Below are 22499 nucleotides of genomic sequence, written 5' to 3' on the forward strand. Positions count from 1 at the left end.
CGAGTCCACAGGACCAGTGACCCCATCGCACAGCGCCGGCCAGGCCCAGGCGCCCGGGCCCTCACCTGCCTGAGGCCTGAGAGGAGCCCGCAGAGGAGGTACAGAGCGGCTGGCAGCATGGGCTCTGGGGCCTGCACCCCCGCTCCTTCCCTCCCTCCCCCACTTTCCTGCAGCCCCACACCCGCCCTCCTGCCCTCAGGAAGGCCAGGCCAGCTTCTCTGGCACTTCAGAACGATCACAAGGAATTTGCCTTTTTATTCATATAGAACAAAATTTACAAAGTCGTTCACACTGTTTTTGTGGTTTTTTTACTGACTTCGAAAATTGGGAATATTCAAAATACACTTTTACCCCACTCCATTCTGTCATTATTTACAGGTATGTACAAGAAAAACGAGTGTGTGTGCGTGTGCGTGTGCATGTGTGTGTGTGTGTGTGTGTGTGTGTGTGGTTTCCTTGTATTAAAAAGCTCTGCTGGTCGGGTGGGTGGGCGGCGGGAGGGCGGAGGCTGGTCAGATGGAGGTGCCGTGGGCGGTGTCCAGGGCCTCGGGGAGGACGCCCCCGGGCACGGGCTGGAAGGCCATGGGGATGGGGGTCTTCACCGGGCTCTGGCGGAACAGCCCCCCGTTGGGCGACCTGTGCTTGCAGGGCACAGAGGGCATGGTGGCCGAGCCGCCAAGAGGCAGTGGCAGGCCGCTGGGCCCTGCCGTGAGTGTCCGGCCGGGACCGTGGCCACTCTGCTCGGGCAGAAAGGTGCTGACCGAGAGCTGGGGGTTCGGGTACTCCCGTGTGGGCTCCAGGGCCTGGCCGGGCGCCAGCCCCCCCATCTCCAGGGCCGAGAGCTCGATGGACGCCGGGGAGATCTGCTTGTGAGCGACGTCCTCATCCAGAAGGCTGTTCATGCGCCGATGCACCTGCTCCAGGTTCACCTCCTTGTCCTGGAGGGAAGCACAGGGAGGTCAGCCAGCCCCTCACTCCCCGACGGCCCGCAGCCAGGCGGGGGCAGGGCGCCGAGGCCCTGGCTGAGCCCCCGGCAGAGCAGTCCCCGCAGGCCCCTCCCGCAGAGAACATCTCCCACAGCTGATACCTGGGCTGTATTTCAGCTCCAGGCCCAGAAAAGCCGCCAAACCAGGTGGGCGGCGCCAGGACCAGCTGTGATGCCTGACACCCCTGCCCTGCCACGGACCCATCGGAGGCCACCACAGCCCTGGAGGAGCCCACCTGGAAACTGGTGACTGTTCTGCTGGAACCCTCCCCAGGCCTCCCCTCAGATTCCCGCCTGCGAGAGAAATAACCCCCAAGACCAAGGACCCAGCGCTCTCCCCAGGGAGCCGCCGCCATTGCCGCCCCCTCTCCTTCCCCACAGCCAAGCAGTCCTGCTCTGAGGGACCCCACGAGGCTGCAACCTGGGGCGCCATGGGCAGTGGCAGCTCCTCCCAGGCTAGTCCCCTCCACCTGACCCCAAGACCCCCTTTTCTCTGACTCCCCAGAGAGCCAGCGGCCCAGCCGGGCGCTCCTGTTGCGTCTTCTATGCGAAACCCTTTGTTTTCCATCCGGCTTTAATAAATGTTGCCTCACAGTCGCCTGGGCCTGTGTTGTGAAATCTTTCCTGCACAAAGTCAAGAACCCACATGCTACCGGCCGGCTGACCCCAGGCAGACAGCTCAGGGCCAGGCCCCTTTCTGGGAACACGACCGGGAGCCACGGCTGGCTTTCTCCAGCTGCAGACCCTGGCCTCTAGGGCCTGTGGACAGCAGTGAGCATGCCCATTTCCCCTCCTCCCTTGGCTGCAGGGCCAGCCCTTGGCGAGCTGGGGACCCGTCCCTAGGACACTGTCCCTAGTCGCAAAAACCCACAAGCCAGCCTGGGCAGTACGCCTCCCTTCCCACTTGTTAGGATCACTGCCGTCACACCCAGCGACCTGGGGGAAGATGCTTGCAGGACTGGAGACACAGGCGGGTGTTATCTGATGGGGCCAAAGAGAATAGCCCTTTAGCTCCCAATGTGCCCATGCATTTGCATGCCGTGTTCATGATGCTCAAAAGATGCGTAATCACCCCCCTCCCCACAACATAAAAGAAGCTGGGGTTCTGGAAGGCAAATGAGCTCCCCAGGGACACACCCCCGGGACACCCCCCCGGAACACACCCCACGACACACCCCAGGACACACCCCTGGAACACACCCCACGACACACTCCCGGGATACACCCCAGGACACACCTGGAAACACAGGGCAGAGGTACAGAGGCAGGGTCTGGAGCAGGAAGCACCTGTGCCAGAAGGCTGCTCTCCCTGAGCTACCTCCGGGGATGCCGGGAGGGCGTGTCCCTGTGCTGCAGGCTCACAGCCTGGGCCTGGCTGGGGATGGGGGTGATGGGCGGGAGTGGCAGAGAAAGGGACTCCCAGGGTCAGCCGACCTTCCTGGTATCCTGAGGCCTGAGGCTGTGGAGAGGGAGGGATCCTAACCCCTGAGTCTCTCCGTATGGTGAGTGGCATCAAGAAAATTGGTCTGTTTGTTTGTTTGCTTAGGAAAGAAAGGAAAAGAGAACAGGTGACCTTCCTTTCAAATAACTTGGGTATTTGTTGAGAATAAACCAAGGACATCAAACTGCTTTGAAGTTCCTCAGAGACAGACAGTGCAGTCGACTTTCTTGGTTCGGTGGAGGCGCCACGCCCTCCGTGCGGTGCTGGAAGCCGCAGCCCCTTTTCCGGCAGTGCCTGTGCCGTGTGCCAGGCAAGGTCGTGCCTGCTGCCCACACCTCGCTGACCTCAAACTCCAAGCAAAGGGCAGGCCAAGCTCCGCCTGGGGCGAGCATCCCAGGAGCTCAGGCTGTGTGAGACGCCCCCACGCGGGGGGAGAGCCGTCTGCGGCCCGCCTGGTACGGGTATCAGAAACCCCACACAATGTGAAAGTCCTTAGTGTGTTTTCAAAGAAAAAAGACGAAGAAACCACACAGATCTAAGGGCCGAGCCAGCGGCTGCCCCTGGAGTGCTGGCTGGGGAGGGGCCAGTCAGTGGGAGCCCTAAGGGGCTGGCCTGAGCCCTCTGGCCAAGTGCACAGCAGCGTGCTGACCCAGAGAGGACTCAGCCGGCTTCACAGGCCGTTCTGCGTCCCTCCCTGCTCCCAGCCCCCCGGAGAGAGCAGAGCCACACTCTCCACACCTGTCTTAGCTCGTGACTTGCACACAGACGCCAGTGACCTGAAGCCCACACCGCCGAACGCACGGCTGCTGTTGGGAGACCATCCTGAGTTGAGAGCACCTTTGGGTGGCAAATGTCAGGGGTACTCTTAGGGGAAGCAGTTGGAGACTGTGAGCCTTTTCACTGCTCAACTACGTGTGATGCACACACTCTTTCCCCAACTCCTTCAACAGTTTGTAAAAATTTCTCTTCTTAAGTCCCTTCAGCATGGCCGATCCTGTTCTCCCCGTAACCTATCCTGGGTCTCCTGTGTCTGGTGACTCGTGCATCTCTGATAGTATTCGCTCACTGCCATGTTTCAGGGCCCCTCCGCTGGGAGGCCAGGGTTCACCTCCTTTCAGAAGGAGAGTGCTGAAAGGGCCCGAGCCTATCGCCACGGGCAGGACGTGGCCCAAGCAAGGGCAGCAGGCTTGAAGCTGGTGAAGGAAGAGGTGCCGAGACGGGCGGGTGCTGTGCTGTCCAGTACAGTGGCGTGCCCCAGCAGCCCCTGCTCCGTGACGCCGTCCTGGGCCTGGGCCCAGCCTCTGGACAAGCCTTGCCCCCACTGACCACCAGCCTCCTGCTGGCTGTGAGGACCTCCTGACGCGGCTCCTGTGTCTGCATTAGCCACAGTCAGGCCACAGCTGCGTTGGCAAACATTGACTCTACAGACTATTGTCGTTTCAGGATCTATGAAAGGCACGAACTGGTACCAGAGATCCCGGAAGCTGGAGAACTGGAGAGAGAACTTCAGACGCTCTTGGGGTTAATACAACCTCCCCTTCTCTTCACAGCCAGCAAAGTTTGGAGGAAGCTGGACAGGCCAGGCACCCCTGGCAGAGCCTGCAGCTCCCAGAAAGGAAAACTACTGGCCAAGCAGGTGGCCCTGTGATTAGAGCGGGGCGGGGGGCTCCTCAGCTGCTGAATCTTGCCTTCTCCTCCTTCCTGTGTTCCTTCCGGGTTTTTCCTGTTCCACAGGGTCTGTAAAGCCCGGAAGGACAGCCCAGGGCACACCCCAGGACACACCTGAGGACAGCCCAGGGCACACCCAGGACACACCTGTGCACGGCCCAGGGCACACCTAGGACACACATGAGTACGGCCCAGGGTACACTCAGGACACACACGAGTATGGTCCAGGGCACACCCAAGGACACACCTGAGGATGGCCCAGGACACACCTGAGGACAGCCCAGGACACACCTGAGGATTGCCCAGGACACACCCAGGACACACCTGAGGACAGCCCAGGACACACCTGAGGATCGCCCAAGGCACACCCAGGACACACCTGAGGATCGCCCAGGGCACACCTGAGGAGGGCCCAGGACACACCCAGGACACACCTGAGGATCGCCCAGGGCACACCCAGGACACACCTGAGGATTGCCCAGGACACACCCAGGACACACCTGAGGATCGCCCAGGGCACACCTGAGGACAGCCCAGGACACACCTGAGGACAGCCCAGGGCACACCCATTACACACCTGAGGACAGCCTAGGACACACCTGAGGATCGCCCAAGGCACACCCAGGACACACCTGAGGATCGCCCAGGACACACCCAGGACACACCTGAGGACAGCCCAGGACACACCGGAGGATCACCCAGGGCACACCTGAGGACGGTCCAGGACACACCCAGGACACACCTGAGGATCGCCCAGGACACACCCAGGACACACCTGAGGATCGCCCAGGGCACACCCAGGACACACCTGAGGGCAGCCCAGGACACACCTGAGGATCGCCCAGGGCACACCTGAGGACGGCCCAGGACACACCCAGGACACACCTGAGGACGGCCCAGTGCATAGCCAGGACACACCTAAGGACAGCTCAGTGCACATCCAAGGACACACCTAGGGAAAACCCAGTCCACACCCAGGACACACCTGAGGACAGCCCAGGGCACACCCAGGACACACCTGGGGACGGCCCAGGGCACACCCAGGACACACCTGGGGACGGCCCAGGGCACACCGAGGATGGCCGAGGGCACACCCAAGGACACACCTGAGCATGGCCCAGCACAGGCACCGCGTTGCCTCCCGGTTCAGCTGGATCGCTCCTGAGCCCTACTTCCTAGGGTCAGACGCTCCCTTGATGTTCTGAGGATGGAGGAGAGCCCAGGAGAACATGCCATTCTCCCTGGCACAGGGGATGCGTGCTGACTCACGCACGACTCATTGACCCTGTGTCCCTCCTGCCATCCCCAGGGCCTTTAAGAGAGTAACCCCGGGGCCACCAGTGACCAACCCAGGGACAGGGTTACAGAGGCACTTGGACGCCTTCCCTCCTGGAGCCTCGGGCAGCTGTGAGGCTGGGTCAGTGAGGCTGGAGAAGGTGTAGCAGAAGCACCTCTTCATGGAGTTGGAAAAGCATCAGGAGTGGGGGCGCGAAGGGGTAGAGCCAAAAGGAGGCCCCAGGTGGAATCTTCATGGAGAGCAGGAGGGTGTGCAGGCAGGGTCAGCCTGGCCACCCGAGGGCCTGCTCTGAGGGGCCCAGCTGCTCCGAGGCCAGCTGCCTGGCCTGGAGGGGAGCCGGCAAGACTAGGTTGGCTCCGGCCTGGGTCAGCTCCTATCTGCAGGGGGCGCAGCCAGGCATTAACCTGAACCCCAGGTCCCGCCCAGTGATGGGTGCTCACCCCTCGGTCCTCATGTCCTCTCCCGTTCTCGCAGTTCTCATCTTTATTTCATGAATGGTTTGTTCTCAGAGCAATGGCCCCACTTTCCCCCTACGCCTGGTGCAGGCTCTCCACTGCACCTGCAGAGGGTGGCATGCTCACCTGCACTGGTAACTACGTACTCGTCTGGTTCCTTAGGCGAATGTGAGCGCAGACCCACATGAATATTAAGGGCTGATCTCACATTACAAGTAAGTGTCCAAACTCACAAGCCCTCACACAGGCTAGGGCTGCCCCGGAAGGCCGGTCTCCCGCTCTGAATGGACATGGCCATGTCCCCACATAAAGCACCGTGAGAGGAGCCGGGCACTCCCGCCGGACTGCACACTCTTCTCCATGACACACAGGCAGCCAGTGACCGAGTTGGTCTGGATTAAATCCCTCATTACTCACGGAAGGTTTTAAAGACATGCTTCTAAAATCCTGCTTTTGAACCGCTTTCCTGGTTCCTATTCCCTCTCTGATAAGGTCCAAACCCCTGGCCGCTCAGACCTTGGAAGCAAGTCCCTACCTCCCCTCCAGCACTGCCCCCTGCAGCCGCCTGTGATGCCGCGGGCAGCCCCAGGGCTCTGGGAGGAAGATGGCTGCCTGTGCTGCTCACCCTCCCGCAGGCGACTTCCAGTCTCATCCCAGCCCCAGGATCTGTACAAACCCTGCGACACCCAGCTCTACAACCCAACCCCCAAGAGCTCTCCCCACCCGCAGCCCTGCACCCCTACCTGAGAACCCGGGCATTTGAGGGAACCGGCTGCTCCCTCCCAGGACAGAGACTGCCTGGCTGGCTTCTCTGTCCACCCGCCTATGGAGGTAAGCCCGTGGGAGGTAAGGTGCACTCATTAAAGGAGGAAAGGAGGGAGGGAGGGAGGAAGGGAGGGAGGGAGGAAATGACTTCACCTGAAGACCAGAAGCCCGTGAGCACAGGAAAAAGACAGCATTGTCCTTACACGCGGCACCCAGCACTCTCCACCGGCCTCCTCACCGGTTCTCCCTCCGTGGGAGCAGGACCCATGTTTCATCCTCACTCCTGTGCCCGCGCCCAGGCACACGCAGGAGCCAGAATGGAAGACAGGGGCTTACTGCCAAGGAGGGAGCTGCTCACATGGCTCCACCGCCCCGTTTCCTGGCCTCTCTCTCTCTTTCCACCTCTGTCTACGTCTCCCCAGACTGCCTCTCTCTCTCCACTCACACACACACTCATATATAGTAACTGACACACACATTCACACACACCCTCACCCTCACCCTCACATATAGTCACTCACACACACACACTTATATACAGTCACACACACACTCACACATACTCACACTAACACACACTCTCACACTCATGTACAGTCACTCACAAACACACCCTCACACTCATATAGTCACTCACACACACATATACAGTCACACACACTCACACATACTCACACACTCACACTAACACACACTCTCACATTCACACTCACACTCTCACACACACTAATACTCTCACACTCACACTCACATACAGTCACTCACACACACCCGCTCACACTCATATAGTCACTCACTCACACACACATATACAGTCACACACACTCACACATACTCACACACTCACACTAACACACACTCTCACATTCACACTCACACTCTCACACACACTAATACTCTCACACTCACACTCACATACAGTCACTCACACACACCCGCTCACACTCATATAGTCACTCACTCACACAAACATATACAGTCACACACACTCACACATACTCACACACTCACACTAACACACACTCTCACATTCACACTCACACTCTCACACACACTAATACTCTCACACTCACACTCACATACAGTCACTCACACACACCCGCTCACACTCATATAGTCACTCACTCACACACACATATACAGTCACACACACTCACACATACTCACACACTCACACTAACACACACTCTCACATTCACACTCACACTCTCACACACACTAATACTCTCACACTCACACTCACATACAGTCACTCACACACACCCGCTCACACTCATATAGTCACTCACTCACACACACATATACAGTCACACACACTCACACATACTCACACACTCACACTAACACACACTCTCACATTCACACTCACACTCTCACACACACTAATACTCTCACACTCACACTCACATACAGTCACTCACACACACCCGCTCACACTCATATAGTCACTCACTCACACACACATATACAGTCACACACACTCACACATACTCACACACTCACACTAACACACACTCTCACATTCACACTCACACTCTCACACACACTAATACTCTCACACTCACACTCACAGTCACTCACACACACCCGCTCACACTCATATAGTCACTCACTCACACACACATATACAGTCACACACACTCACACATACTCACACACTCACACTAACACACACTCTCACATTCACACTCACACTCTCATACACACTAATACTCTCACACTCACACTCACATACAGTCACTCACACACACCCGCTCACACTCATATAGTCACTCACTCACACAAACATATACAGTCACACACACTCACACATACTCACACACTCACACTAACACACACTCTCACATTCACACTCTGACAATCACACTCATACACTCACACTTATATACAATCACACGCACACTCACACACATTCACACTCTCACACTCACACTCATATAGTCACTCACACACATATATAGTCACACACACACTCACATATACACACTCACACAAACACACTCTCACACACATTCACACTCACACTCTCACACTCATATACAGTCACTCACACATTTATATACAGTCACACACATTCACACATACTCTCTCACACACACACTCACACACGCTCTCACACACACTCTCTCACACTCACACACACCCTCACAGCCCTGCATTCTGGCTGTCCAGGCTGAGCCTGTCTCTAAACACTAGACTAGGGTGTGAAGGGACGTGACCTGAACAGACAGGGCTTCCAGTCCAGAAGAATGACTCTCGCCGAACCTGGCTCCCCAGGAACATTCTGAGGCTGAGCCTGCTCGGGGTCCCAGGGCGGCACCTCCCTGCCTGTGCGACGCACCCTCCTGTGGAATCTCTCCCTTCCTCTGACCTGAGGGGAATTTGCACAAAGGAAATGGGCTTTGGGCTTCAGTTTTAAAGAACAAGCCATGGGGAGTGGATCCACGAGGGCCTGTCAGCCCAGCCCTACAGGAGCGGCTCCAAGACACCCCGCTGGCCCTGACACTCCCCGCGCACAGACCCGCGGGGTGGAGCCCCTCACCGCCAGCTGCCAGCCGCACAGCCTGATGCCCGGGTGTGGCCGGCCCGTTTCTCCGGGCGGCGGAGCTATGGCTGTGCTGCCCCTTTGGTCTTGGTGCTGGTTCCTCTACTGCGTCTTGTTTGAAATTCAGACCTGCGTGTCTCCACCTGAACTGGAAGAGGGACGGTGGCTCGAGAAGCAGCTGGGTGTGTATGGCCGCAGCGATGGCCTGTGATGGAGCCACGGGCCTGCGTGAAAGTTCCGATGGCCATGTATCCTTACCAAGCCCCACTCCTCACCACCCTCCCTTAGAGAAGTTGTCTCCAGGGGACCTTAACGAAAACTTCACACACAAAAAAGAGCTAGAAGAAGAGCAAAAACCCAGGAGAAGGAAGTGTGAAGGCAGAACCAGCTTGAGGCTGGTGAGGGCAGGAAGGGGCAGCTGGGGGCTGCGGGGCTCCCAGGGCTGGGTGTGCCTGCAGGAGGGCGGGCCAGGCTCCGCAGGCCAGGAGGGAGGAAGGAAGGGGGGTAGGGGCAGGGCCAGCCCCTCCACTGGGTTGGGTGAGAAGCCCAGGAGAACCAGGCTGGGCCCTGCAGATGGGCACGGGTGGCAGGGTGGGCCCTCCTGCGTGGTTCAGGCTGTGCCTGCTCTTCAGGAAAAGTCAGCGGCCACGGCTGCTGCCTTGGCACTTTGTTGGACATGAAAACACCCCCTACATGTGGTCTCTGGCTTTAAAATCGAAATGAAACAAAGACACTGTCCTCCCCCATGTGCACCGCTGCCTATGGCAGGAGCCTCAGTCAGCACCGCCTGCACAGAAAGTGCCGGCTGCCACCCAGGACTCCCAGCCTTGGCTGCAGAACAGGGGAGCAGGGCCCGCACGGACCTCCTTGGGGGTCTCCTGGCGGCACCGGTTGCTGGTCCACCACAGCTCCAGGGCAGCCACCAGGCAGGCGAGGAGGAGGCCGACAGCCAGGATGCAGAAGACGCCGGCGAAGCTGTGCAGCTTGAGGGCCCTGCCGTCGGCCTGGGCGCCGGCATGGCTAGTGAGGTCGCAGCGGCCTGTGCGCGGCCACCACTTCTGCTTCAGCACGTCCAGGTCCCCGGTGTCTTGCAGCTCCAAGATTCTGCAAGACAGGACACATGCACATGAGCTACAGGTCCTGACCTTCTGCCCTCAGCAGCCCCACCACACAGGGTGCATCATCAGCTGCTCTGGCCCCTGCCTTTCCTGCCCCTCTGCTCCTCACTGTGTGTGCACTTCCCAAAACACAGGTCTGGCTTTGTCCCTCTCCTCCTCAAAAGCCTCCAGACCCCCTCCACTCCCCACCCCACCCGTCCCACCTCCCAAGGATGAGGTCCGAGGGAAAGCACACCGGGCCTCAGGTGGGCCCTGGGCGTGAGGAGAGGGAGCTGGCAATGCAGAAGGGGTGAGCCACACACTCAGCTGCGGACTGAGGAGTCAGGCTTACAACATGATTTCTTTCGAGCTTCAATCACTGTATCCTAAGTCGCTCCCAGTAGGATTAGCCAAATCACTCACTCATTCTCTGTGCCAAGTATGATGTTCTCCATGCTGAGCTTCTGAGACACACACACACACACACACACACACACAAACACGCACACATATACACACACACATACACACATGTACACACATGCACACACATGCACACACATACACACATACACACATGCACACACATACACACACATACACACATGCACACACATACACACACACACACAAGTAGAGCAGTCAGAGTGGAGTCAGAAGCTGTGCCCAACATGATGGGATGGAGGCAGATGCTGCGAGTGGGGCTTCGGGACGGTGGCCTGAACAGGAGCGTTAGGGAACCCTCAGCGAGGAGGTGACAGGGAGCTGGAACCCTGAAGGATGATCAATCACATGCATCCAGCACATCCTGTGTTAAGGAGGTTCTGCCCAGCTGGTGTGGCTCAGCTTGTTGAGCATCGTCCTGTGCACCCAGAGGTCATGGTTAGATTCCAGGTCGGGCACATGCCAGGCCCGGGCTCCATCCCCAGGAGGAGGCATGCAAGAGGCAGCTGATCAATGTTTCTCTCATGGATGTTTCTCTCTCGCTACCTCTCCCTTCCTCTCGCTCTAAAATCAATAAAAAATATTTTTAAAAAGAAGAAATGTTGTGAGTGCTTCATCAATCGTGTTTAATTCTCCTGTCAACCCTCTGAGATGGTTACTTCCACTGAGGCACAGAGAGGTGAGCTCTCTTGCCAAGCCCCGTGATGGCTGGCAGCGTTCGCATTCCAGGAGGAGAAGGCAGGGCCTCGGGCGGGGCAGGTGCGCAGCCCAGCACTGACAGAGGCTGCCTCGCTGAAAGGCCGTGGGCGCTGACCAGTCCACATGCCAGTCCTCGTGGTACATTCTAGTGGTTCTTACCACACTGGTTCCACTGCTGAGACCTGGGCTCTGATCTAGATGACCTGCCACAGCTGCAGTTAGAAAGTGGCCAAGCTCCTCTTCAGGGCCGAGTCATGCTGGCCCGAGAGGGCCTGGTCTCCTGGGCCCCAGGCTGCTGCATGCAGGTCACCTGCGCTCTTGGGGGTCTGGCTCAGGGGGGACGCTGGCCGAGCCCCACTCTCCTGCTCATGCTGCAATGGCAGGCCGGCTGCCTAATTTTGCTGATGTGTTTCCTTTTGGCTCCTTGTAACTGTTTGCATTTTTTATGCCCAATATTATTCCAGGGTGAATGCAAGGCAATTTACAGAAAAACATCAAATAAAACACATAACAAACAAATCAAAAAGAAAATGTAAATATATCAGCAACAGAGGAAAGATAAGCAAGTCACAGGCACAGCCTGACTCCTGGAACGAGGCTGGCTGAACGCCGCCATGGTGACCCCCACTGCTCCCGAGGAAGCCAGCGGAGCAGCCTCTGCCAAGCTGCCCTCCTATTTTCCAGACAGAGAATCGCAGGCGCCTTCCTCCAGCCAGGAGCGGAGCCACTGCCGCAGGCCCCGTAAGCGCGCTGAGCGGCTGAGCGTGTACTGAACGCCCACTCCAAGCGCCTCCTCCCAGCCCGCCGCACCTCGGCTGTGGCTGTGGGCCCCGTGCTTTGCAGAGCAAGAGGTGCAAACAGAGGAAATGTTAGACCTGGGACGGGTCGGGGGGGCCGTGACTCCAGAGCAGACAGAGGCCTGCTGTTCACAGGACACCTTTTTGGCTGTGAAGGGCACGGAGGGCTGTGGGGACCTGCCCCTCGCTCTCCAGGCCGCCCAGCCCGGGACAGCCACTGTCTGCACACACGCAGGCCCTTCCGGAGCCAGCAGCACCGTCAGTCACCCAGAGGTCTGAGCACCCGCACGCAGCACCCGTCGCCCAGCAGGAGGGTGCACCCGGCCCAGGGGGGCTGCAGTACAGACCACAAGAAGCTCAGGAGCCAGCACAGCCCCGGGACTCGCACCTACTCAGAGCACGAGGCCTTCGAGGCGAGCAGAGTGACAAGTCCTTTCTTGCCAGAACAAAGGACACTGGACTGGCCAGTTTTGCTCCTGGTGACCCCGGGTCGGGAGCAGCCCACGGGCCTCTGTCGGGAGACACTGCGTAGAGCCCGGGGCCAGCAAGTGCAGGGGGAAAGCGCAGGCCCAGCCCAGGGCAGCCTGCTTCTCGGGGACCCATCCCGACTGGGTCCTGCTCCACCACAAAAGACACCGCCTTCCTTCTGAATCCACCTTAGTTATGGGGGTGAGCACCCCCTCCCCACCACCTCCTCTGGGTGGGGTACCCTCAGGTACCCTCTGACCTCCTTTGAGACCCCGTTGCCCTGACTCCACTGAACAATCCCAGGATGCAATGACAAGGGGCCACAGGTCTGGCTCTCTCCTCCAGTGCAGGGAGGGTGACCCCAGCAGGCTTCCAGGAGACCTCTGGCAGGGCATGCACAAGGCCCTGGGCTCCTCCCGCCAGGACCCTGTGCCTCCTTGAGCTCTGCTGGGGGCACATAAGCTACCTGGTGGGTAGCTGGGGGGGGGGGGGGCAGCAGGGGAAGCCAGTTGGGGCAAGCAGGCTGGCAGTGAGGGGCAGTTGGGCGTGATCAGACCAGCGGGAGGGGCAGTTTGGCACAAGCATGCCAGCGGGGGCGGGTGGAGGGGGGGGCAGTTGGGCCCAGCAGGCCAGCAGGCGAGCAGGCTCCCCTTGACCATCTGCTGGGGAGAGGTGCCCACAGGTTGATGGTCTGTGGAATGCCCTGGGCTTCCTGTCTCAGAAAACCGACTGGGCAAACTTCAGGAACACCAGTGGGTTGTGCACCTGGAGAGAAGCCATTCTGTCTTCATGCCTGCAATCTGGGCAATTGAGACACTCCTCTTCCTTCTCTTCCTCCTCCTCCCCCTTCTCCTCCCCCTTCTCCTCCTCCTCCTCCTCCTCCTCCTTCTCCTCCTCCTTTTCCTCCTCCTCCTTCGCCTCTTCCGCCTCCTTCTCCTCCTCCTCCCCCTTCTTCTCCCCCTTCTCCTCCTCTTCCTCCTCCTCCTTCTCCTCCTCTTCCTCCTCCTCCTTCTCCTCCTCCTCCTTCTCCTCCCCTTCTCCTCCCCTCCTCCTCCTCCTCCTCCCCTCCTCCTCCTCCTCTTCCTCCTCCTCCTCCTCCTCCTCGTCCTCCTCCTCCTCCCCCTTCTCCTCTTCCTCCTCCTCCTCCTCTTCCTCCTCCTCCTCCCCCTTCTCCTCCTCCTTCCCCTCCCCTCCTCCTCCTCCTCCTCCTCCCTTCTCCTCCCCCTCCTCCTCCTCCTCCTTCGCCTCTTCTTCCTCCTCCTCCCCTTCTCCTCTTCCTCCTCCTTCTCCCCTTCTCCTCTTCCTCCTCCTCCTCCTCCTCCTCCTCTTCCTCCCCCTTCTCCTCTTCCTCCTCCTCCTCCTCCTCCTTCTCCTCCTCCTCCTCCTCCTTCTCCTCCTCCTCCTTCTCCTCCTCCTCCTTCTCCTCCTCCTCCTCCTCCTCCTCCTCCTCCTCCTCCTCCTTCTCCTCCTCCTCCTTCTCCTCCTCCTCCTCCTCCTTCTCCTCCTCCTCCTTCTCCTCCTCCTTCTCCTTCTCCTCCTCCTTCTCCTCCTCTTCCTCCTCCTCCTCCTCCTCCCCCCTTGTCATTTCTCTCTGCTCCGGGAGCAAAGGGAGGCATATGGTGTCTGCTTCATTAAAAGCTACAGTAAACCCCAAGCCTCATCTCCCTTCATTAGTTCTACCCCCTTTTCCAGTTTTGCACACGAGTCTCTGATGGGTGAGTCAGAGGCCCTCCTCAGCCTTTCCAGATGGGGCTCACCTGCCTGTGATGAGAAGACCCCATTCCAAACCCAGGAGGCAGGAGAAGGAAGGGAAGAGCCTGAGATCCAACGCAGCATGGGCCAGCCCTGGGGCAGGGAGGCTGCTGCTCTCTTCCAACTCCCGGGGAGTGGCGGTGAGCCTTGGTGGGTGAGCCCGGTGTCTGCTCCCCCTGAGGGCCTCAGGGTGCTGCTCTGATGATCTCTAACGACACTTGCCCTCCTCATGGGTGACCCTCAGTGCTGGAATGAGGGCACCAATCAGGCCACAGGGGCTGACCCCACGCCTGTCCACCAGGTGGGCCTTTTCCCTCAGCACTTCAGCCACATTTTGGGTTTGGGCACAGCCAGCCCTTCTGGACGCCTCTTTGGGCTCCAGTTCTGCCCCCTTCACCCACCAGGATGTCACCTCACTGACAGGTGTGAGTGGTGGGCTTCTGGCTGAGACATCCTGGGGACAAGAGCTCCTGTGAGCGGGCTGGCCACTGGCAAAGCCCCTGAGCTTCTCCACTTCCACCCCCAGGAAGGCCAGCCCCTGGCCAAGGACCGAAGGACGCTCCTGTGGCGGAAGCTGGGGATGACGAGAGACAGTTGTCCTCCAGGAGGCTGGCCAGGTGTGCAGACAGAGCCTCTAGACACCATCAAGCCCAGGAGCCAGACGTCAGGGTCACGGGGGGCACTCGTGCCAGCAAACCACCATGGAAGGTCTAGGCCAGCGCAGGCTGGACCCGCTGCATCCACACAGCCCTCTGCGCCTCCTCCCCCGCCCCTCGCTGGTGGCGAGGACCAGGATGCTGATCTGGGCGACGGGAAGCAGCAGCGTCTGCCCAGTCCACACACACAGCACCACGGAGCCTCTGCTCCTCTGACCAGCCCTCTGTTTCGTGTCCACAGTGACTCTTCCTACTTTGCATTTATCTTAAGAAGTAATTGTTGGGCCCTTGCCGGACCCAATTACTTATTCATTTAATTTAAATGACTGGGTAACTCCTACTCATCCTTCAGGCTGCAAGGCCTCTCCTCTGGGAGGCCCCGGTCTCCTGCTCCGGGGTGTCCTCTGTGGTCCCTGCTGCTGGCCCCGCCCTCCCACACGGCTGCCAGGGAAACCAGCACCTCCTCTCCTGGAGCCCGGCCCGGCCCGGAGCCCGCTGAGATGGGGGGCGCAAGCAGTGCACTGGTCGGCGCCAAGGAGAGGGGGTGAATAGACAAGTGTGCGCTGACTCTCATCGCCTGGAGCAGGTCACCTCCAACCCCAGGCCCCGGGCTGCCTGACGAGGTGCCCACCTCTGGGAGAAGAGGTCCCGGTAGGGGCTGCCGTGCTGCAGGGCGATGCCATAGCCCTTGCTGCTGACGCTGTTGCTGACCACAGTCACCGCGCAGTCGTCGTCGGTCAGGGCCGCGTACTCCACCACCGCCACATCCCACAGGAAGGCGTAGTTCCCCTTCTTTGCCTGAAAGAGAAGACTGCGCAGTCAGCCAGGCCAGCCTGCTGTATCCCTTCAGGCAGCGAGGCTCCTCGATGGTGGGACTTGAGGGGCCTCCGAGATCGCCCCCTGCCAGCCAGCACCGCGCACTGTCCTGGTGCTCTCTCCGACACCATGGCTGGCTGGGGTTGGACAGATGGGGTGATGCTGCCTCTGCAGGCTCCGTGCCCACACCTCAGGGCATGGACCTACCCTCGGCACAGGCTTGCTCTGGCCCCAGGGAACTGAGATTTTTCCCACCAGAGATCTAGGGGGAGCATAGAAGCTTCCATTTACTACTTATCCATGGAACCTGGCTGAGCCCTGCAGGATGGACAGGGGAGATGCCCCAGGCTCAGCGCTCCCAGGGGCTGTGACTCACCATCTAAGTCAGACACTTGCGATGGGTGAAGCACAGTAACCTCCATCTTGTATAAAACTGCTGTTTGAAATTCTCTGCTACTGTGAGATAGCCCTTGCTCTGTAAACTCTGTCATTTTTAGACCTATTTTATAGGTCTCATATTCTATAAAATAACTGTTTTAGTTTGAATAATAGAAAAAGATAAAAACCTAACTGTCTGACCTTGCAAGCTAGCCGTCTAACGTAATGGACTAATACTGATAATAATTCCCGTATTCTTATGCCAAATGTTTGTTCTTTATGTGTCCAAGATTACAAACTGTCTGTAACAATAACTCACACAGAGCCCTTTGTAAAACCTGCAGACAAAGAAGCTCGAAAGGTATAAATACAAAACACTTCCTCTGTGTCTTCATCAGAGATTTGGAAGAAACACCTCCCTCTGGGCTGCACGTAATGAATGATTCCTAATTAATTGGCTCATTAAGGTGTCTTGTATCTCATTCGCTGATTTACGACACAACATGGGGGGGAACCATGGAGGATGGGGTCCTGCTGTTAGGGTGTCTGCCTGGGTTTCTGCCACTGGCCTTTCACTGCCCACAGAGAACCCATGTCACACACATGCCCAGCTGTCCACCTTCCTCGCAGGTGCTCCCAGAGCCAGAGCTCTGCCTGTGCCGGAGGCCGGCGCACGGAAGAAGCGTGAGTTGCTTTGCATTTTGGAAGGAGAGGCAGTCGACACTGTCCCTTGGCCAGCTTTTAAAACAGAGCAGGACGTTCTCAACACAGCCAAGTCTGGTTTGTTCCCACGGAGAGCATGTGCTCTCTGCCCTCTCCCCGCGCCTCCCACGGGAGCTGGGAGACGCAGGCCGGGCTGGTGGGGAGGCCGATACACCGCAGGAAGGCCCGGTGGCAAGCGGCAGCTTCATCGCGCTGTCAGCGTGTCCCTGTCTCCCTCCTTGAGTCTTTGTCCACTGAGACTCTCCGAAGGGAATCACCGCTGCCTCCATGAAGCTGGTCGAGACTGGACTCCTTTTGGGGCCTGGAGTGCCTGGGCCAGCATGGCTCATTTTCTCACCAGCAGCTTCCCATCAGGGGGGTGTGGACAGCATGTGGCACTCCCGGAACAGGCTGTGCCCAGCGCGCACGATGCTGCCCAACGGTCCTCTAAGAAATGACAACCCCGTGCCACCCAGAGCTTCACCTCGGGAAGCAATTCCAGGAAGTCAGACCCTCACTCCCGGCCACGCCAATTCCAGAAGTCCCTAAAGCACTTTGCAAAGTCACCTCATCTCTCCCCTCCCCGTGGGAGGTAGCAGTCTGTGAAATTCTTTCCTGCTGGCAAACGCGTTTTCTCAAGGAAAGATACATTGTCCGCCTCTTAGCAATGAAGTTTTTTAGCAAAATGTTGACTTATGGCCTGATATCTGGCTTTAGCCTGAGGGAGGCATTTTTCATCCACACGTGCAATTCACCATGACAATCAGACACTGTTATTTGTGTGATTTCAAAAGGGCATGTCTTGCTGAAGGAAGAATTAAGATTATGTTTCCGTCTACCTTTCAGGTAATTCCACAAAGGAAAAGGAAAGGCGCTGGGCCAGCCAGTGGACACACATGGACGGCAGCGGCCCGGCCCTGCGGATGGCACCCCCTCTCCTCCGGACCCAGGCAGGGCGGCTCCGGTTTGGGCTACGTGACAGGTGAGCACAGTCCCCTGAAGGGAGTTGCATTTACAGTCCTGCCAGCTCAGCCAGCAGGTGGCGCCAGCCCTGCCGCCAGCAGGTGGCGGGAAGTGGAGGTGGGAGTCTCCTCTCTGGCTGCTGTGGCTCAGACTTCCGCCTCCTCACTTGTAAGCAGGGACTCAGTTTCCTAGGCCCGTGGTCGGCAAACTGCGGCTCGCGAGCCACACATGGCTCTTTGGCCCCTTGAGTGTGGCTCTTCCACAAAATACCACATGCGGACGCGCATGTACAGTGCGATTGAAACTTTGTGGCCCATGCACAGCAGTCGGTATTTTGTGGAAGAGCCGGTATTTTGTGGAAGAGCCACACTCAAGGGGCCAAAGAGCCGCGTGTGGCTCGTGAGCCACGGTTTGCCGAGCCTCAGTTTGCCGACCACTGTCCTAGGGTATCTCTTACATCTGCTTCCAGAGGCACAGGCTGACCCAGAGCTGCCCGCACTGGCAGAGCAGGGACCCGAGGGGCCACTGGGCCGCAGCCTGCACTCGGGCCAAGTCAAGGGCCCTGACTCCCATGGAACACTGTCTCCCCAGTCTCCCTCACGCCTTCCTCAGAGCCCTCGGGCTTCCAGGCTCCTCTCTCAGCTCCCTGCAGAGGACAATGCAGCACCGGGACCTCCTGGGTGTCTCAGGTTCACGAGTTCCAATGACAACCTTCTGGAAGCCATGAAGGCCACCTGGGCATTCTGCAAAGCTCCCGCTCTCCCCGCTGGGCCACAGGCCTACATGCGCCAGAGGCTCCTTAGCGCGGACTGTTCTTGGACATCCCAGACTCTGAGAAGCCCGCACAGTCCGCCCATCATGACTGTGCCCCACCAGGGACCCCGTCTTGCCCCATGCAGAATGAGCAGGACACCCCAACTTCCAAGATGCAGCTCCTCCTTGTCGGATCAGAACCGTTCCTCACGTGCCCCTGGTAATCATGTGCCCACCTTCTTACTCGATGCTGCTACCCACTAGCTCTGGTTTCTCCATGTGGAGGGACAGCAAATGGGCCGTCTGCCTCCAAGGAGCTGAGCCTTTCCTCGGGCTCCGCCCTATAGCTCCTCCTCCTCCTCCTTTCCTGAGTCGGAGCATTTACCCCACTTTGCTCAGAGGTCCAGCTTCCTCCCTGTGGGCCCAGCCCATCCACCCTCTCCTCCCCTGGGAAGGCATTCCTGCCCTCCCCTGCCTCCCCCAGCTCCACATTGGAGGCCTGTCCACTTTGAGACGGTTTCCTGTCCTACTTTAGTAACTGCTCCTTTTTGCTGCGGGTTTTCCCGTCTCTTGGGAAGACAAACTTTACTCCCTTCTCAATTGTGCTCCATCAGCTGTTCCTCCAGGGTGAGAAGGGTGAATCCAGCCCCCACCTAGGAGCTAGGCGCCTGGGCCGAGCGACACAACAGACCATTAGAGTTGGCTATTTGGCCACTTCCTGTTCATTCCAGCTCATTCTTCCTTGGGCTTCTCAGTCCCGTTCCTCCCCTGCTTCCCAGGTGGCTGGGGGAATGAATGGGGAGTGCTGACTATTCACAAATATATCGTTGATGTAGATACCCTGATGCCTAAAGGACAAAGTGACCCCATAGATTTGTGTTCTGCATTACAACAACAACAACAAAATACTGTATTTCACCTCCTTAGTGGGTTAGATGGCCTTTACCAGGCTTGCTCATTTACAATATTCAATGTATTCCTCATTTCTAATTAGGGACTCAGCACATGTCTGCGTGTGCCTCAATATGTTGGAGTGCAGCTGGTGGAAAGTAAGGCTGGATCAAGGCCTGGGAACCAGCCAGCCCTTCCACCCCTGGGGCTCTACACAAGCCCAGGTGGCCTTCAGCCCTCACCCCTGGGGCTCTACACAAGCCCAGGTGGCCTTCAGCCCTCACACCTGGGGCTCTACACAATCTCAGGTGGCCTTCAGCCCTCACACCTGCGGCTCTACACAATCTCAGGAGGCCTTCAGCCCTCACACCTGCGGCTCTACACAATCTCAGGTGGCCTTCAGCCCTCACACCTGGGGCTCTACACAATCTCAGGTGGCCTTCAGCCCTCACACCTGGGGCTCTACACAAGCCCAGGTGGCCTTCAGCCCTCACACCTGCGGCTCTACACAATCTCAGGTGGCCTTCAGCCCTCACACCTGGGGCTCTACACAATCTCAGGTGGCCTTCAGCCCTCACACCTGCGGCTCTACACAATCTCAGGTGGCCTTCAGCCCTCACACCTGGGGCTCTACACAAGCCCAGGTGGCCTTCAGCCCTCACCCCTGCGGCTCTACACAATCTCAGGTGGCCTTCAGCCCTCACCCCTGGGGCTCTACACAATCTCAGGTGGCCTTCAGCCCTCACCCCTGCGGCTCTACACAATCTCAGGTGGCCTTCAGCCCTCACCCCTGGGGCTCTACACAATCTCAGGTGGCCTTCAGCCCTCACCCCTGCGGCTCTACACAATCTCAGGTGGCCTTCAGCCCTCACCCCTGGGGCTCTACACAATCTCAGGTGGCCTTCAGCCCTCACCCCTGGGGCTCTACACAATCTCAGGTGGCCTTCAGCCCTCACACCTGCGGCTCTACACAATCTCAGGTGGCCTTCAGCCCTCACACCTGCGGCTCTACACAATCTCAGGTGGCCTTCAGCCCTCACACCTGGGGCTCTACACAATCTCAGGTGGCCTTCAGCCCTCACCCCTGGGGCTCTACACAATCTCAGGTGGCCTTCAGCCCTCACCCCTGGGGCTCTACACAATCTCAGGTGGCCTTCAGCCCTCACACCTGCGGCTCTACACAATCTCAGGTGGCCTTCAGCCCTCACACCTGCGGCTCTACACAATCTCAGGTGGCCTTCAGCCCTCACACCTGGGGCTCTACACAATCTCAGGTGGCCTTCAGCCCTCACACCTGCGGCTCTACACAATCTCAGGTGGCCTTCAGCCCTCACACCTGCGGCTCTACACAATCTCAGGTGGCCTTCAGCCCTCACACCTGCGGCTCTACACAATCTCAGGTGGCCTTCAGCCCTCACACCTGGGGCTCTACACAATCTCAGGTGGCCTTCAGCCCTCACACCTGCGGCTCTACACAATCTCAGGTGGCCTTCAGCCCTCACACCTGCGGCTCTACACAATCTCAGGTGGCCTTCAGCCCTCACACCTGCGGCTCTACACAATCTCAGGTGGCCTTCAGCCCTCACACCTGCGGCTCTACACAATCTCAGGTGGCCTTCAGCCCTCACACCTGCGGCTCTACACAATCTCAGGTGGCCTTCAGCCCTCACACCTGCGGCTCTACACAATCTCAGGTGGCCTTCAGCCCTCACACCTGGGGCTCTACACAATCTCAGGTGGCCTTCAGCCCTCACACCTGCGGCTCTACACAATCTCAGGTGGCCTTCAGCCCTCACACCTGCGGCTCTACACAATCTCAGGTGGCCTTCAGCCCTCACACCTGCGGCTCTACACAATCTCAGGTGGCCTTCAGCCCTCACACCTGCGGCTCTACACAATCTCAGGTGGCCTTCAGCCCTCACACCTGCGGCTCTACACAATCTCAGGTGGCCTTCACCGGCCCCCCCACCTGGGGCTCTCCACAAGCCCAGGTGGGTAAATAAAGCAGGAGCGCTCCAGGCCAGCTCTGGGTCCTGGGAGTGGAGCCCGGTTCCTCCAGGAGCTAGGAAAAGCATTTGCAGGTCCATTTGCAGTGGCGGTCTGAAAGGTAACATAGCCTAGAAATGCAATTTGCTGCATCCACACGTGTTTTTAACATTGACAGTGCCCAGGGTTAGTGAGGATTTGATAATGTGGGCGAGGTCCTCCATGGCACTGGGCATCGCAGGTGGCACAATCTGTCGGCAGGTGAGGTGGCAAACACAGCGTGACTATCTGAGCTGCTCACCATCTCTACCCTGGCAACTGCGCCTTTAACCGGAAACGTAAGGCACGGGCATCTCTGTATCTTAAAGACGGAACAATTGTTCTAAATTCAATGTTGCCTATAAGTAAGCATGGGAACAGTTTCAACATTTAATTTAGGGAAATAACCTAATAAATTATGGTTCACACGTTACATGGGGATTTGTGCAACAGATAGTAATTATAAAGACCAGTCAGAAAGACAGAAACGCCTATAAATGAAAGGGGTGGAGATGGGTACACTGTCACTGCTGTTCTCTATACACGTGAAATGTGATGTGCCCACAGGTGGGCAGGAGCCCGTCTGGCATGGCTCAGTGGTTGAGTGTCGACCTATGAATCAGGAGGTCAGGGTTTAAGGTCAGGGCAAGGTCAGGATTCAAGGTTTCGGGCCCGACCCCCAGTGTGGAGCATGCAGGAGGCAGCCAATTAATGTTTCTCTCTCATCATCAATGTTTCTCTCTCTCTCTCTCTCTCTCTCTCTCTCTCTCTCTCTCTCTCTCTCTTTCTCTCTCTCTCCCTCTCCCTTCCTCTCTGAAATCAGTCTATATATATAAAGGATTATTACAAACCTGAGTGGGATCAGTGATGAGTCTTAGGACAAAGTGATTAAAATGTCTTCT

At 58.1% G+C, this 22499-nt stretch overlaps 1 protein-coding gene across 1 annotated transcript in view; it reads right to left on the bottom strand.

Annotated features, from left to right (window-relative positions):
* Positions 1-234: 234 nt before the first annotated feature.
* The window catches only part of GRID1 (glutamate ionotropic receptor delta type subunit 1), a 633591-nt gene continuing 611326 nt past the window's right edge, over positions 235-22499 (bottom strand). Inside the window, exons 14-16 of the mRNA XM_036356029.1 lie at positions 15701-15867; positions 10020-10260; positions 235-938 (exon numbers count right to left, since the gene is read on the bottom strand). Of these exons, the coding sequence (XP_036211922.1) occupies positions 513-938; positions 10020-10260; positions 15701-15867 (834 nt within the window). The 3' untranslated portion in view covers positions 235-512. The remainder of the gene's footprint in view (positions 939-10019; positions 10261-15700; positions 15868-22499) is intronic.

This window comes from Myotis myotis, unplaced genomic scaffold (assembly GCF_014108235.1).
Source record: "Myotis myotis isolate mMyoMyo1 unplaced genomic scaffold, mMyoMyo1.p scaffold_m19_p_24, whole genome shotgun sequence".
Taxonomy (NCBI): Eukaryota; Metazoa; Chordata; class Mammalia; order Chiroptera; family Vespertilionidae; genus Myotis; species Myotis myotis.